Here is a 16,717-nt window from a genome sequence, read left to right on the forward strand (position 1 = left end):
GGTGGAGGGGCGTGACGAAGGGGCGCCGTTGGTTGGTCGGTGCGCGCGGAGGGGCGTGGCGCGCGGGCGCCGTGGGTGGCGGGGCGGCGGGGGCGGCATGGCCCTGCTGCTGTGCCTGGGCCTGACGGCGGCGCTGGCCCGCGGCTGCCTGCATTGCCACAGCAACTTCTCGGAGAAGTTCTCTTTCTACCGCGACCACGTGAACCTCAAGTCATGGTGGGTGGGCGACATCCCCGTGTCGGGCTCGCTGCTCGCAGACTGGAGCCAGGACACGATGAAGGAGCTGCACCTGGCCATCCCCGCGGAGATCAGTGAGTGCCGGAGCCCCGCCCGGTGCCCCCGGCCCGGCCAGACGCCGGCCCGGGCCGCTCACCCGCCTCCTCCTCCCGCCCCCAGCCCGGGACAAGCTGGACCAGGTGGCGAACGCCGTGTACCGGAAGATGGATCTGCTGTACCAGGGGAAGATGTATTTCCCGGGTAAGGGGGAAACTGAGGCAGGGCCGGGCGCCCCAGGACCCCTCCCTTCGCCCAGCGTCCGAGCCTGACCTCCCTCCTCCTGTTTCCCCCATCAGGGTATTTCCCCAACGAGCTGCGAGCCATCTTCCGAGAGCAGGTGCACCTTATCCAGAACGCCATCATTGAAAGTGAGCAAATGAGGGCCCGCGGACCCAGGGCCACGGGAGGATTTCAGAGGCCCTTTCCGAGGCTGGGGCCCCGGGCCAGGGCGTGGCGAGGCTGAAGTGATGTGAATAGGGCGTTAGAGCCTGCAGCCGGCTGGCGACAGAAAGCGGGGAGCAGGGCAGCTCCCCGAGCGAGGAGCACTTTCCTCCCGTGGGCGACAGTGGGGCACCTTGAAGGGTAAATCCCACCTGTCCCTGCCACCTCCCTGGGAGCCGCCCTCCCTGATGGTTTGCTCCATCTCAGGATGGATGGGCCCCGAGCCTTAGGCAGGCCCGGGAGGGCGGGCTGGAGTGGGGATAGGCTGGGCCTGCTAAGAAGGCGACGTCTGTGCTCTCGTCCCCGCACAGGCCGCATCGATTGTCAGCGTCACTGTGGTGAGCGAGCCTCTATCCAGGCCGTGGGGCACGGTGGCAGTGTGGGGCCCCGGAGGCCGAGGGGAGCCCGCAGCGGCCTCTGCTGTGTTGCAGGCATCTTCCAGTACGAGACCATTTCCTGCCTCAACTGCAAGGACTCGCATGTCGTCTGCTTCGGCTACAACTGCGAGTAGGGCTCCAGGCGGGCGGCTGAGGGCCCCGCTGTCTGTGCGGTCCGAGGCTCTCCCCCGAGGGGCCCCTTCTCGGCCTCCCCCCAGCCTTTCATCACCTGGGAAGGGTGGGGTGGAAACCCTCCCAGCTGGCCCCCTGAATTGGGGGCCACGCCACCTCCACGCCCCGTGTCCCCGCAGGTCGTCGGCGCAGTGGGAGAGGGCTGTGCAGGGTCTTCTCCATTACATGTGAGTCGGGCAGCTGGGCTCAGGGAAGGGACCCCGACCGAGGCCACTTGGCCTCTGACTCCAAACCCGCTGTCCTGTTGTAGAAATCAGTGGCACAGGTAAGTCCCCCTCCCCAAACCCCACTTGTTTATCAGAGGCAGTACGTGCACCCTTGGGTGAGTATGTGTGGGGCCGGCCACAGGAGGTGGCGCCTGGCCCCAGTGCTCTGGGCCCCAGTCCCTTGAGGGTCTCTGAGTTCAGCTGGCACAAGAGGGGGTGGATCATTTTGGTTAAAGGGTCCCACTGAGTCTGGTCCTACCCCTGCCCCAAGCGGGTGGCAGGGCTGTGATCAGAGCCGGGGAGGGCAGGCCCCCCATGACAGATGTGCACCCCTGTGGAGGGGCCTGGGGCCACAGGCACAGCGTCGGCCCCAAAGCTCGGGGCTAACTGGGGCCCCGTCATGTCTTTCAGACAGGACACCAACACAAGGTAAGGCCCCCTGGCCTATCCCCTCCAAAGCCCTGGCCTGGCCTTCTGGAGGGGAGGGGAGGGGAGAGAGGAAAGGGGTACTGTGGGGTCCCTCAGGTCAAGGGGATGGCTGGGGGGGTTTGAACAGGGCTCTTTCTGCACTTGAGACATGCCGGATGTCACCACTGCAACCACACCCTGTGATTGATTCATGAATAAACATGCGCTCCTCTCCCCCTTGCTGCCGGATGCACAGGACCACTCCAGCCTTGTGAGTGACCCAGAGGGACCCTGGTGGGCTGCGGGGGCAGGGATGCACCTAAGCCAGAGGTTGAAACACAATGGCCACTTTGCCACAGGCCCCCCCACGCCCTTTTGGCGCCCCAGTAGTGGGATGTTGATGTGACAGAACCTAGTGCATCTTGGGGACACAGAACAGGCAGGGCCTCCGAGCTCAGCCCGTCCCATGCGCCAGCTGAGAAGAGGCCCCCCAGTGAGGGGCAGTGGGGCGGGGAGAGGAAGGTCTGAGGGCGCCCTGTCTCCCCCCAGCCTGGTATCACCGAGCTTCACGTGTCTCGAGCCCCCGCACCTGGCCAACCTGACTCTGGAAAATGCTTCCCAGTGCCTGATGCAGCACTGATGGCCGCCAGGCCTGCCGGACCCGCCCCAGCGGCAACTGGGGCCTGGAGTCAGCTGGACTACCCCAGCCTGGCCCTGTGGAGGGGTCCCCTCGCCCCCACCAGAGCCGGGCCGGCCGAGAGGAGGGGAGGTGGATTTGTATATAGTGTTGACCCCGGGCAGGATCGCAGAGTTATTTGATGGAATGATTAAATTCCCGGATCTTTCTCATCACGGAGCAGTCCTTGTCAGGCAGGGAGAACGGTGAGGGGCTCAAGGGGCCTGGTCCTGGGCAGGACGGTGGGTCCAGGGATTCCCACCTCGATTTCACTGTGGTCCACCTCAGCCCACCTGGGCAGGCTCGCCAGAAACAAGCCTGCACAGCAAGTCCACGTGCGGCTGCAGTGGGATGGAGACCAGGGCCAGCAGTTGTGCGTCTTGGGTTTAGGCCCTGTTAGGCCGAGGGACACAGGAACCACGGTCCCTCCTGCCCCGCCTTTCTAAAACACTCCACGCAGAATGAAGGGGACAGGCCCGGGGCGGTGCGACCCATGGCTGGACCCGTGTTTGTCACAGGGAGGGGGGCCTGGGGATACCAGCACAGCCAGGAGGCGACCTCGTGCCCATCAGGGCGGCTGCTAGCTGGGCAGTCCTCGGCTCACGGCACTCGCTTGCTCTCACATCCAAGGGGGTCACAGGAGGACTCTCGAGAGCTGACGGACCCCCCAGCCCCGCATGCCTTCCTGCCGGGGTCCCGCGGCCAGCGCATGGGCACTGCTTTCATGGGCGTGACTGTGTCTGGGTTGGGGAAACCCGCTAGGGTTTCAAACGGTGCGTGGTTACAGGGACATCCCGGGGAGACTGCAGAGCGGTGGAGCCACATGGGCCTCTGGAGCAGGCGCCCTCCGGGGGTCGCAGTGAGGCCAGGGTGGCCGATAACCAGGCTCAGGGGGTGCAGGGCTGGCACTCACTCCCCGAGGTCGCGCTGCTTCTGAGGTCCCCGAGCTTGCCCATCCAGCTGCCCCCCCAACCCCATGAGGGCCAGTGTGTGGTGTGGCCTGGGTGCACGAGGTACCCGGCTTCCCACTGAGAGCAGGGAGGAGCCTCCTGGTGGGCGTTGGACAGGATGATTTTCTAGAAGGGACACTGCTGGGAGGTGGGGGCTGCCTGAGGCCTCTCCCAGCAGGGTGCCCCACCCGGGGTTAGCGTGGAGCCTGTCTGCCCCGGCTCCGCACCGCCCACGCTGTGGGAGTCCAGTGGAGGTGATCTGGGCTTTCTGTCTGCTGACCCAGCCTGACTGGTCTTCAACTGTCCCTTGTCCACGTGGCATCAGTAAAGCCAGTGGGAACGTGGTGAACTAACCCCCACAGGCAGGGCCTTCTTTCTAGCACTGGCTCCTGTGGCTCACCCCACTCCCCTGCACTAGTGGGGTTCCCTGGGGAAGGCAGGGAGGGCGATGGCCACTGTGCCTCGTGGGTGGACCCCGCAGAGCCCCGTGGGTGGGATTGGGCGGCTCCTCACCCTTACCACCCCAGCCCAAGGCCTGGACAGTGCGCGGGGATGACGTCACCTCCCAAGGGAACAAAGGGTACATGGGCAGGAGGGGACAGGGCTCCCCGAACACTGCAGCCTCCAGGAGGGCATCCTACAGCCGCCATCCGACTCTGAGCAACTCGGAGACCGCCCAGAGCCCTGGGCCATGTGACGACCCCCGGCTGGCTGGGGTGCGCACAGGCAGGAGACCAACGGGGAGACGTCTGTTTGCGAGTTTATTGGATCATCCTGACACAAATCATTACAGCAGCATGATATGTCTCTCTCCTGAATACGGGAATGTCGATAGCAAATAAATTCTTATATAACACATCATACAGTTTCGAGATTCTAGAATCACTGCACAGGATTCTGTAATAGATTACTCTACATGCTAACGTGACAGTTTCATCAAAAGGAAGAGTTAAAACATCATTGAGGCCCATCATCTGAGGAAAGTTCAGTCTCACGGGGGTGGCTGGGTCCCCTTGCCCTGCCCATGAGGCACATTTCAGGGGCCGGCCTGATGCACGTGCTTCGCGGTCAGGGCCACGGAGTGCAGGACAGGGCCCTCGCAGCAGCCGCGGGGCAACCCTGTGGGGTGTTCAGTGACGAGAGGGGTACACCAGGAACCGCAGCCCTCCCTCACTCACCCCGACAGCGCCGACCCGGACACACTGTCCTGAACAGAACGTCCAGGCCCTGCTCAGTCAGGGGTCCTGACTGGATCCCCCCTAGGTTGCAGCCCCCCACTTCGGCATCCACCGCCCTTCTCCAGCCAGCACGCGAACACGGCGGTGGGGCACAGAGAACACAGTGGACAACGGGCTGCACGACCCTTTCCCACTGCATGTCCTGGGGAGAGACCCTGACCCGCGGCTGTGAGCAGCCAGCCCGTTCTCCCCCAGATGCCACCGGGCAGGGAGTCTGGGGACTCGTGGGACTCGGATGACTTCACAGACGCAGGACGCACCACCCCACCCAGTCGCCTGAGCATTGCTCACCCTGGGCCCGCCAGGTCCTGGCCCGAGTCCCACCCGCTCCCCACCAGCCCGAGGCCTCGTGCACAGTCGGCCCCCGGCTACAGGAGCTCCTGCTGGTTGGGAGACTGGAATGGGGCTTCTCACCAAAGACGGTGAGAAGAGTCAAAGTAAAAAAGATGACAGGATAAATCAACGCAACAGAAAACCTTGACGAATAACAGTGGACGACAGTGGACTTAAATCAACGCCTGGGCCGGGTACAGTCCGTGCGACAGAGAGAAACCTATCGCTTGGAGTTGGCTCTCCCTCACATGTCCTCCGTGGCGGGGCCGAGGGTGGCACTCAGCACGTAGCCAGCGTGGCTCTCATTTCCTCCAATAAGTTGCTCAGCAGCGTTGCATCGCTGCATTTCCCATCCACCGACACCGACTTCTCACCCTGAAGAGGGAAAGCAACGGGCGGGGCGTCACACACGACGCAAAAATGCTGCCTCCCAGCTGCACGTACCGTGCTTGTGGTTTTTCCAAATACTTCCGAAGCGCGGGTGCTTTGATGATCAAATGCAATGAGTGGTTCTGGGTAAGATGGAGCGAGCACGCCGTGCCCCGTGTTCCCCACGGGAAGAGCTACAAACCCGGGACCGAGGTGCAGAGCAGCTGCCTGAGGGACTAGGGACCAGGACCAGAACGGGAAGAAGCCGGAACTAGCACTCTGGAGGAGCTGGGCAGAGTGGGGTAACTGACGGCCTGCTTTGCGGCTGGGGAACCGTGGGAGGAGTGTCCAGAGCCCGGAAGGTCCTGGGAGGAGCTTGGAGAAAGCGACCTCGTAAAGTTGTTTATGAACCGCTGGGTTCGCCTTGCACTGAGCACACGTGGACCTCACCCTAATGAGCACACTCAACGCGTGGAGAATACAGACCACCGCCCGGGTCCCAGCCCCACGGGGTGCATTCGAGAGGAGCTCTGAAGGGCGGCACAGAGGCTGTGAAAACAGACGGACGATGGAAGCACAGTCTCCAGAAGTCCTGCAGCTGGAAGCTACACGCCAACATTCCCCACAGGCTTTCAACAAGCCCCCGAGTCTCACTGTACTCAAACGCTCAGGATACAACCCAAAATCACGCGGCCTACAAGGACCAGGGAGATCTCAGCTACCACGGAAAACACAAACCCACGCCCAGATGAGGATGTCAGAAGCAGCTATCGTGAGAATGCTCCGACAAGCAATCACGAACTCTCTTGAAACAAACAGAAAAGCAGAACATCTCAGCAAAGATACAGAGGATATGAAGAACCACCAAATGGAAATATTAGCCCTGAAAAATACAACCACCAAAATAAAACCCTCACTGGATGGGCTCAACAGCACAACGGATATGACAGAAAAGAGTCAATGAACGTGACAGTAAGCTCATAGAAATAATCCAGTCTGAGCAGACGGAAAAAAGGAGTCGGGGACGGGCAGAGCCCCAGAGACTTGAGGAACGGGACCGAAAGGTCTCAGCTTCATGTCACTGGGACCTCACAAGGAGAGGATAAAGAATGCAGTGCTGAAAACGTATGTAAATAATAGGCGAAAACTTCTCCAGTTTTGCAGAGACATAAACACACAGATTCAGCAGTTCAGCAGACAAACACAAAGACACACCCAGATACATCAAAAACTGCTGGAAACCGAAGACAAAGAAAACTCTTGAAAACAGAGAAAACGATGCATTCCCCACAAAAAGAGTAACGGTGCAGATGAGTGCAGATTCCTCATCAGAAACCACGGACACCGAGAGAAACGGCATATTTTTAAAGCACTGAGAGAAAAGACCATTGAAGCCAGATTCCAGGTCCAGCAAAAGCAGCCTCGAGGAAGAGTGAAATACAGAATAACCAGATGAAGGAAAACCGAGAGAATCCACAGCCAACAGACCTGTTCTATAGGAACCGCTACAGGGAGTTCTCCAGACAGAAGGGAAGAACCGGAAGGCAACGCGCAGCAGTCGCGTGACAGAGCGGCAGGAGGGGGCCCGCGTGGCGAGCGCTGCGGGCTCCTCTCCTCAAGTCCCTGGAAATCTGCCTGAGGGCTGAGAGCGGGAACCGGGAGGTGGCGGGACGGAGTCTTCGGCGTCCGTAAAGGCAACACACAGGACAAGAGCTCATACAGGGGGCGGGTGGAGGGAACTGAAGTGGTAAAACACCAGTTCCAAGAAGACTGAACAGCTAAGCGTGTGTACGTCACGCCACACACAGCTGCCAAGAGACAGCGTCAAACACACAACAGACAGATACATGGGACAGCGATAATCCTCACATCGGCCACAGCAGGCAGGAGAACGGAAGAGCGGAAAGGAAAATAGAAGGAACAAACGGAAAACAAACAAAATGGGAGACTGAAACCCAGACAGATCAGTAACACTGTAAACGCAAATGGTCTCAACACACCAGTTAAAAGGCAGAGACGCTGGTTGGACAAACTGGCGTCCGCAAGGAACTCTTCCAAATACAACGGTAAAGACAGGTGCAAAGTAAAGGATACACTATGTAAACGCCAATCAAAAGAAAGCGGGAGTGGGCCGGCCCCGTGGCTTAGCGGTTAAGTGCGCGCGCTCCGCTGCTGGCGGCCCGGGTTCGGAGCCCGGGCGTGCACTGATGCACCGCTTCTCCGGCCATGCTGAGGCCGCGTCCCACATACAGCAGCTAGAAGGATGTGCAGCTATGACATACAACTATCTACTGGGGCTTTGAGGGAAAAAATAAATAAATAACATTATTAAAAAAAAAAAAAGAAAGAGGGAGTGGCTAGACTGGTATCAGACAAACGGACTTCAGAGCAAAGAAAATAACCGGGGTAAAGACAACATCACACACATGAAAGAGGCTCCATTCGCCAAGAAGATCCCACGATCCTAACGGTGCACGTTTCCCTAGTGAATTCCACGGAACATGTAAGGAAGCAATACACGAATTACACAGTCTCTTCCAGGAAATGCAAGAGAAGGGAACATCTCCCAGCTCATTCAACGAGGCCGTCAGTGCCCTGACGCCAAAACCAGACAGAGAAAACCAAAGGCCGACGGTCCCCACGCACCAGAGAAAGCCAGAGGCCCACGGTCCCCGCGCACCAGACAGAGAAAGCCAGAGGCCCACGGTCCCCATGAACACAGGCTCAAAAGCCCTCAACAAAACAGTCAGGGAGTGAACTCAGCAATACGTTAAAACAGAAGAACGCTGCAGGGACTCAAGGGGGAAGGGAGCTGGCGTGGAGGGGACAGGCAGTCACTCTGGAAACACCACAGTGGGGCGGGCTCACCTTCTTCACGAGGAGGCAGACGTGGTGGCCCTGGATGGAGCGGCTGTACATGGAGGCGCAGGAGTTCACTCGCTCCACAACTGCAACAGAGCGGGCAGGCGTGAGGCCGCGGCACGGCCGCCCCTCAGGGAACGGGGGACAATCGTGTGTGCGCACAGGCCGTGCCACCTATCAGCCACTGCAAATCCCTTACCGGAAAAATGGTGATGAAAACAGATCTTTGCCAGAAGGTTCTGGAAGGACATACTAATGCCATCGACTTTGACTGAGCTCATGCTCAGGTCCCCAGATTCCAGCAACTTGGCAAAGGCATCACTGTGGGGAGGACACAGGACAGGGAAGCTGAGGACAGGCAGACAGAGCACCCAGCCCCGGGGGCGGGGTCCCCTCTATGTGCTGGGGCCTGGAGGTCTCCAAGGGTCTTGGAAGACGTCACGGGCTGAACTGCCCTCCCAAAATTCCTATGTAGAAGTCCTGACCTCCGGGACCTCAGAAATGTGACTGTACTTGGAGACAGGGCCCGCGTCCAATGTGACTGGGGTCCTTTAAGAAAAAACAAGGGCAAGGAGATGCAAAAAGGGACGACCACGTGAGGACACAGGGAGATGATGGCTGTCTACATGCCAAGGAGCAAGGCCTCAGAGGGAACCAGCCCTGCCCACACCTGGGTCTCAGACCCCAGCCTCCAGCACCAGAAGAGAAGCAATGTGTTGTCTGAGCCGCCCAGACTGTGCTACTCCTTACGCAGCCCAAGCTGGCCGACACGTCAGAGGAGCTGGACTTTCTGCACCAGCTACCGCTGGTCACTCACATGCCAGTGTCAGAGGATGTGTCCGGGGGACTGCCCGGGACCCAGGGGAGCGGGAGCGGGCTCACGCACCTGTAGCACGGCGTGGTGATCAAGTACGAGGTGCAGCTGAAGTGCAACTTGAAGTCAAGCTTCTCGTGGGTGGAGCCCTCGTCGTTCTGCCAGAAGCAGGACAGGGTGAGTGGGGAGTGGGCCAGCCCGCGAGCTCAGGTGGGCCGGTGATCTGGGAGCAGCTCCTACCCGGGGTCTGTGTGCTTGTAGCACATGGAGCGGGCGTGGGGGTCCCGTGGGCCCCCGACCCCACCTTGAGAGCCACGTACCTTGGCGATGAAGGTGAGGGTCCCCTTGAGCTTCTGGGCCGTGACAATGCTCTGAATGGTGAACACAAACTGGGCTTCGTTGGAGATGCCTGGGGAGAGCAAGAAAGACGGGGCCTGAGGAACAGCGTGGGGCTCGGCCCAGGAGGTGGCAGGTGGCAGTGGCTTGACCCCACCTGGGGTCTGTCCTCAGCACTGCGTGCCCGGGTTGGGAAGCTGGGCTCGGCCCCCAAGGGGGCATCTGGGCACAGGGAGAAAGTGGGGGCTCCTGGTGTCCTCTGCCTGGGCCTGGCTCCACCCACCCACAGCAGGTTCGTGGGCGCCCCTGGCCTCCAGCAGAGGCTTGGCCATCAGGGCCCCGGGAACAAGGAGGGGTGTGGGCGTCCAGGCCTGACCTTGGGGGCTCCCCCAGACCTGGGACCAAGGAGCAGAGGCGTGACGAGGAGCTGCTCACCCCGCGGGAACCCCTGGCCTCCACCGAGCCCTGGACATCAGTGGTCTGCGGCCGGCTCACCTGGGGGCAGCTGGAAAGGCACGGGGACGCCGTCATGGACGGAGGAGCCCTCCGGCCGGGCCAGCTTGGCATTGAGCGAGTCCAGCACGTTGAGCTCCATGTTCTTCAGGAAGCTGCTGCTCCGGTTCTCCAGGACGACGGACACGGTAACGCGGCTGTCCTCCTGCAGGCTGCCCTGGACCTCGTACGTCTGCACAGAGCAAGGCCGGGGTCAGCAGGTGTGGCGCGAGCCCACCACCCAAGGCGAAGGCGGGCAACACTAGTTCTGCAAGTGCAGGGAAGTGCAAAGAAAGGAACTTTCCCGAATCCTCACGCAAAGAAAACCGCGCTTCGGCTGTCTGCAGTTTCGAGCCATTCCTGTTCTTTGAGAACCACTGTTGGCCACCCTGTCGCCCCTGCCCGGCCCACGGTGCGAGGGCCTCCCTGTCACACGCGGCAGAGAGCGCCGGCCTGGACTTCTCTCCCAAAAAGGCCTCCACTGGCACTCTGGGCCCTCATGGATGCCCCCAGGGCACAGCCGCCCTCACAGCCAGAGAGAGGACCCCTCAGCCCCAGCCCCCGCAAGGCCCAGTCACTCACCATCTTGATGTAGGAATTTTCGGCCAGGAGACAGTAGCTGGACATGGGCTGAAACAGAGGGAGAAGCTCAGTGCTGGGAGCCAGGGCCTGAGTGACGTCCGCCACGGAACGAGGCCTGTCTCGAGCTGCCAAGTGCTCCGGGCGGGAACCACTAGGACCATGAGAACGGGGGCAAGGAGCCCCCGTGGGCCACAGACAACACACGTCTACACCCCAGGGGATCCTGATGCTAGCACGGCTGGGGAGGACTGCCAGGTGACAGCGACACCTCCCTGACACCCACGGCCCCAGGGCTACCAACCCACTGCCACTGAGGCCCCACTGCCCACCCGCCCGCTGCGGCCGGCTCCTCAGCCTGGCTCGGTCTCTCCCTGCGTGAAGGCCACGGCGAGCTGTGGGGACGCCCTGGGCCGCGGGAGGCGAGTGAAGTACCCCTCACCGGGAGGGGCTCCTCATCCAGCGAGCCGTTCTCCACAGGCTCCGCCGCCCCGCCGCTCGCCGGCTGCTGCTTCCTGGATTTCTTCCTGTCTGTGCACCTGTCCTCCCGCTCCTTCCGGTGCTTCTTCTTCTGATGCTTGGAAGGTTTCTGCGACCAGAGGGGAGGCCAGGGTCAACCCCAAACTTCCCCGGCACGTGGCACACAGCGACGCTCTCTCTCACGTCACGTGACTTGAAACACAGGCCCAAGTGTGCCAAGGTAAGGGGCACGTGTCAGAGTGGACAGGCCAGAAACCCCCAGGTCCACGGAGAACGGACGAGGCTGGGCCCAGTGGAGGCCAGGACCCAGAAACCCATAGCTCAGCTGGACAGTGACTGCCGACTGGGGTAAAAACGCCCGGGGAAACGACTGAGTTCAGACACGTCGGCCCAGCAACTACGGAACTCCTCGGTATCCACCCACGAGACACGAAAGCAAACGTCCACACAGAAACCTGGGCACACGTGCATGGCAGCACGATTCCCAACAGCTACAGGGGGACACAACCCAGGTGTCCATCAGCTGAAGAGTGGATGGATAAGAGGGGGTCCACCCACACAGTGGAGTATGACGCAGCCGTGAAGAGGAGCGAAGCCCTGACACAGCCACACCGTGGATGGACCTTGAACACACGATGCTCAGTGAGAGAACCAGACACACAAAGACACACGGTGTGTGATCCCATTGATGTGAAATGTCCAGAACAGGCACATCCACAGACAGAAAGTGCTTTGTGGTTGCCAGGGGCTGGGGGAGGGAATAGGAGTCACTGCTTATGGGGACGTGATTTCTTTTAGAAGACATGGAACATTCTGGAACTAGAGACTGGCGGTAGGTGCATAACTCTGTGAATGTACTGAAATCGCTAATTGTTCACTCTACACGGTGAACCTTCCGCTGTGCAATAAAGCTGTCACAAAAGCCAGAACCCTGTAACCACAGCGATGGTCAGAAGCCCTGAAGGTCCCGTGGGTGAGGTTCGGGCAGGCCTGGCTCTCCCCACAGCCCTGAGCGCAGGTGTCCGGCCTGGCCGCCCTCACCTTCTCAGAGTCCCGCTCCTCCTCCTCCACGTCTTGCTCTTTCCTCTTGGGCTCCTCACGCTCCTCCTCAGGGGCAGGGATGACGGCGTTCCGCTCGGGCTCCTGCTGCAGGGAGCCAGGTGGGGGGCTTGAGGGGACAGCCAGGCCCCAGGACAGGGTGTCCTGCACCCTCGCGCCGGCGACACCTTGCGAGGGACGAGCCCTGGCCTCCTCCTGCCCAGCTGCATTTTCTCAGCACACAGGCAGGTGGCCAGCAGGCGGAAGAGGCGGCCTGGCCTGAGGCCGCCTGGGCGCTGGCTGGGGTCACTGCCTGAACCCCAAAGCCACCAGGCCCCGCCCACTAACACAAAGTGGCCGCTCAGGCTGCTGTCCGGCTTGGGGGGCACCCGGCTCTGCACTGAGGGCCAGCAGCCTAGCCACCCCCATTCCTCTTTCACTGCCTGGGCAAGGCCGTGGGCTCAGGACCCAACTGGCCCGGATGCGGCTCGTCCGTGTGAGGGTCTCCAACGTCCAGCCTGAGGGCCGGGCGGCTGGGCAGGGCTGACAGGAGGGGAGGGGACAGAGTGGGCAGCGCCCAGAGCAGGCAACCCTGGACGCTTCGGAGAGGCAGCTGTGCCCGGGCTGCAAAGTGCAGCCGAGGCCGGAGCGGGGCCAGCACAGGCCGCCCCGCAGGCTCTTACCGTGGACGGCGCTGGGGCAGGAGCAGCGGCAGGCGGTGGCGTGGTGGACAGCCAGAAATCTAGGTCCTCGCCCTGCAACCACAGGATGACAGGCCTTTGGCCAGAGCAGCAGGACGGCCCCCAAGAGGGCACGGGTGGAGTGTGGAGGAGGCGTGGGCAGAGGACTGCTCTGGCTTCACAGGACCCAGGAGCTCAAGCGTCCAGGAGCTGAGGACAGCGGCGAGTCTTAAGGGGGCGGTGGTGGCTCTAGCTCTGACTGTCCTGTCACAAGAACAGGCGCCCACAAACCCACACGGGGACACATGAGCTCTGTTCCCAACGGTCCATGAGCCAGCACAGCCCTCACGCCCACCAGGACTAACAGCCGTGGCACCACATGGCCGCGGGGAGCCACGCCGCTCTGTGGCGAAGCAACACGGCCCACGTGTGCACGGTTCTTTAAAACCCCATTTGCCTCGCGGAGCACAAACCCGCAGGCCAGCGCTGAGATGCGTCGTGGTGCTCCGCATGGGGCGGCCAGCAGGGGCTCGCTGACCCTCCATCACGACGACTTGCGATACACATCAGTGCTGCCCAGGGCTGAGGTGGCCGCCGCGGGCGCCCCGCAGGTCTCCTCTGGTGCGAGCTGGTGGCCGCCTGCCTGCGCGTCCCCGCATCCCCACCCGCTGTGCCCCGTGTCCCCAGTGCCCCGACGTGGCCGCGGCCTGCGCCTGAGGGAGGGAGCAGGAGGGCTGGCCTCACCTTCTCCTCCTTCTCCTTCCTCTCCTTCCTCTCTCTCTCCCGGCCCTTCTCCTTGTGCTTCTTTTCCTTCTTCTTAGGCTTCTTACTCTTCTTTTCCACCACGGGGACGGCCTCCTTCTCGGAGGACTTGGAGGGCTCGGCGTCCCGGTGTTTCTGGACGGGCAGCTTCTCGCTGTCAGCTAGGGGCCTGGGGAGGGCGGCCGGGTCACAGAAGCCGCCAGGCTGTCCTCGGGCCCTGGGCTCGTCCTTCCACACACACACAGTGTGGCCTGGGACAGCCCCTCTGCCGCCCCTTTTGTTCACACGGGCCACGTTGCACTGGCGATAGACGGGGACGGAGGGGAACGGCAAACACAAGGGAAGCCCAGGCCCACGTCCAGCCTCGCCCCCAGCCCCAGGCCTGCACTTACTTATCCAAGTCGATGTCCAGAGCCCTGTAGGGGTCATTGGGGTCCTTGTCGTCCTCGTCGCTGGGCAGAGCGTTCTGAGGGAAAAGAGGAACTCAGTTTCCACTCAACCAGCCCAACCCCCTATCCTGCAGAGCCGAGCCTAACAGGTCTGCAGAACCCCCACCCCTTCCTGGACACGGACAACCAGGTGCACAGCCACGAGGGCACCCGCTCTGGGGCCAGGGGGTCAGAGCGGCCAGCGAGGTCGGGCCGCACCAGGGCTGCCAGGCCACAGGAAACGGACTGAAAGCATGGGGGTGCGTGCACTCATGGCTTGAGCCCCCCCCGCTGTGTCCTGGCGCACAGGACGGCTGGCACACGGCCTCCCCGGGCCACAGAGGAGCCCAGCGATGGGAAGGCTCCCTGAAGCGTGGCCCTCCGACCAGCAGTGGTGGACACAGCAGAGCCGGCTCACGGGAGGCCGACAGCCCCCAGCCTGCCCCTGGCCGTGGTGGCCGTGTGCTGACCTCGGGCATCTCCTCGGTGACGATGTCCACCTGCTGGGCCGGGGCGATGTCTTCGTCGCTCTCCGTGTGCAGCGAGCTGTGGCGCCGCGGCCTGCCCTTCTTTTCCTTTTTTTTCTTCTTTCTCTTGTCTCTCTCCAGCCTCTGCCGGTGCCGCCGCTCCTCCTCCAGCTTCACGTACTGGTCCGACATGGGCATCCCTGTGGGCGTGGGGACACGCTCAGCCCAGCCAGTGCCTGGGCTGACCCCGCCCGACAGCCACGTGCGGGCGGCCCCCAGAAAGCCCCTCAGCCCCCGTCACCTGCTCTGGAGGGGGGGCGAGGGCACGCGTGGGCACTGCCCCTCTGGCCACCCGGACATGGGCAGGGCCTTTCTTAATGAAAACAGGCAACCCACGCGGTGGCAGGGGTGGGTGGGGACTCAGACTTGGGGAAAGAGACGAGGTGGCACCAGCATAGTGGCCCAGAGGCTTGCCTGTGCCTCTGTCCACCCCGTGAGCTAGGACCAACTCCAGACAAGGAGCAGGACGGGTGCAGACATGAGCTCAGGGGCTCCCACGACCCTCGCTGACACGGCTCCCTGCCCCTACGCTGTCCGTGCTACACTTGCCTGGCACCTTCAAGGGCACAGAGAGGTCGATCTGCACCACGGGTATGTGCTCCACGCCCGGTGCATCCTGGTACCGCTGAGGAGGCAATGTCAGGGCGTTACCACGCAGGACGGACAGATGAAACCCGAGAAGGGGTCTCCACCCAGCGGGACACCCTGGGGAGCGAGGGGCCATCCTGCGGGAGCCCTGCTCCCTTAATGACTGGGGGAACGGTCTGTCAGTATAAACAAGAATAAATTGAGAAGCAAAAATTACATCAATTTTTCCCATTTGAATCTTTTTTCTTTTTTAAGTTGAGAAACTAACGCAGGCCAGAAACGGCAGTGAGCCAGCACTTTATACCCAGCAGGATGGACAGAATCAAAAAGCCAGACGACATAGGCCTGGTGGGGGTCTGTGGAGTCATGGCCCTCAGCATGGCAGGTGGGAAACAGTACGCGGCCCTTAGGAAGGTTGAGCCAAGTCACCAGTGACCCGGCGATCCCCAGAGAAGGAACACAGTGGAGTGCCTGCCACGTGGAGCTGTGTCTCCCACAGGGAGCCCAACAATCCCTCAATGGGGGGCCACTGGGCAGATAGCAGGGATGAAGACAGTGGGCACCATCTGAACCAAGATCTAGAACATTCCAGCCACGCTAAACATACCCTTGCGTCCACTCCCTTCCCACCAAGAGGCGCCACCTCTGCAGCCCCACCACCCGCGAGGGCAGCCTGACCACAGGCGAGCGCAGGACTGGCTCTCTCCCAGGTCTCAGTGTCCGGGGAGGGGACCCCCCCCCACTGTCTTGCCACGTGGATCGACCAAGATAACCCATCACTGCCCCTCGGGTAGTGGCCCCTGGTGTCCACCCGAGGGTGGGTCGACGGGCCCAGTGGGGCCAGGAAACATCCCTCGAGGATGATCCGGGACCAGCCTCACCTTTTGGGGGGATGGGGAACTTTTGATGTAGAACGGGTTGTTGGCCTGTTCCTGCTTCCGAGCTTCTCGACGCTGCAGAGAAAGGATCCGAGGTGTCTGTCAGCGAACGCATGGAACACGAGCCCTGTTCCTTCCCAGGCGCGGGCCGCCTCCTGGCTCTAGGCCCTGGGTGGGGGGCCTCTGACCGACAGGAAGACCCGGCCCCCGCAGTGGGAAGGAGCAGGTTTGGGGCCAGACGGCAAGTCGGTCATAACCCCAGGAGGTTATAGGGTTATGACTGTCTCTGTTTTAAGGACGGGGGCTCAGAGAAGCTGGGTGAGCTGCTCGAGGCTGCCCAGCTCCAGGGCAGAGCCAAGACAACCGCAGAACAGGCCACGAGTGAGAGAAGAGGGGCTCCCGGGGGTGTGTGTGTCCCTAACTTCAGAACGAAAGGAGCTGGACATGGTGGAGAAAGGTGGGGGACGCAGCACTCCTGTCCTTTTCCAGGCTATCTGAACGTCGCACGCTGTTATAAAACTCTGCGCCCAGGGGAGCATGGAGCAGACAGTCGGGGCAGGCCAAGTGCACCCACAGGCCCCTGGGCGCCAGGTCAGGCCCCCGCAGCTCTCTCTGGGGTGCTCTGGGCTCAAGAGAAGCCGCTTCTCGTTTCAAGAAAACCCAACCCGGACATCAGAGGCTGGCTCAGCGCTCCCCAGAGGACAGCGGGACACACAGGCCAGACCCGACAGAACCGTGCGTGGCCACCCGTGGGCTCGGAGTTCAGAACCTGCTCTGAGCAGGGCCA

The 16,717-nt window shown here is 61.8% G+C and overlaps 3 protein-coding genes across 5 annotated transcripts in view; 2 read left to right on the plus strand and 1 right to left on the minus strand.

Annotated features, from left to right (window-relative positions):
* SCAMP4 (secretory carrier membrane protein 4) overlaps window positions 1-16,717 on the plus strand; it is a 230,835-nt gene that overhangs the window by 120,947 nt on the left and 93,171 nt on the right. The window lies entirely within an intron of this gene.
* On the plus strand, window positions 98-2,749 carry IZUMO4 (IZUMO family member 4). Of its 2 annotated transcripts, XM_058537648.1 has the most exons (9): window positions 98-311; window positions 397-477; window positions 573-644; window positions 1,029-1,055; window positions 1,149-1,224; window positions 1,406-1,453; window positions 1,537-1,551; window positions 1,904-1,921; window positions 2,450-2,749. In XM_058537648.1, the coding sequence occupies exons 1-9, from the start codon at window positions 98-100 to the stop codon at window positions 2,538-2,540; spliced, it is 642 nt and encodes a 213-aa protein (XP_058393631.1). In that variant the 3' UTR covers window positions 2,541-2,749. The 2 variants fall into 2 exon arrangements, 1 of the variants encoding a protein (XP_058393631.1); XR_009219371.1 differs by having other exon boundaries at window positions 1,537-2,171.
* The window catches only part of AP3D1 (adaptor related protein complex 3 subunit delta 1), a 41,252-nt gene continuing 28,809 nt past the window's right edge, over window positions 4,275-16,717 (minus strand). Inside the window, exons 18-32 of the mRNA XM_058537661.1 lie at window positions 15,934-16,005; window positions 15,014-15,089; window positions 14,408-14,604; window positions 13,902-13,975; window positions 13,492-13,678; window positions 12,751-12,816; window positions 12,071-12,175; window positions 10,992-11,138; window positions 10,553-10,600; window positions 9,974-10,163; window positions 9,463-9,551; window positions 9,215-9,300; window positions 8,528-8,649; window positions 8,335-8,414; window positions 4,275-5,472 (exon numbers count right to left, since the gene is read on the minus strand). Of these exons, the coding sequence (XP_058393644.1) occupies window positions 5,377-5,472; window positions 8,335-8,414; window positions 8,528-8,649; window positions 9,215-9,300; window positions 9,463-9,551; window positions 9,974-10,163; window positions 10,553-10,600; window positions 10,992-11,138; window positions 12,071-12,175; window positions 12,751-12,816; window positions 13,492-13,678; window positions 13,902-13,975; window positions 14,408-14,604; window positions 15,014-15,089; window positions 15,934-16,005 (1,635 nt within the window). The 3' untranslated portion in view covers window positions 4,275-5,376. The remainder of the gene's footprint in view (window positions 5,473-8,334; window positions 8,415-8,527; window positions 8,650-9,214; window positions 9,301-9,462; window positions 9,552-9,973; window positions 10,164-10,552; window positions 10,601-10,991; window positions 11,139-12,070; window positions 12,176-12,750; window positions 12,817-13,491; window positions 13,679-13,901; window positions 13,976-14,407; window positions 14,605-15,013; window positions 15,090-15,933; window positions 16,006-16,717) is intronic.

This window comes from Diceros bicornis, unplaced genomic scaffold (genome assembly GCF_020826845.1).
Source record: "Diceros bicornis minor isolate mBicDic1 unplaced genomic scaffold, mDicBic1.mat.cur scaffold_67_ctg1, whole genome shotgun sequence".
NCBI lineage: Eukaryota > Metazoa > Chordata > Mammalia > Perissodactyla > Rhinocerotidae > Diceros > Diceros bicornis.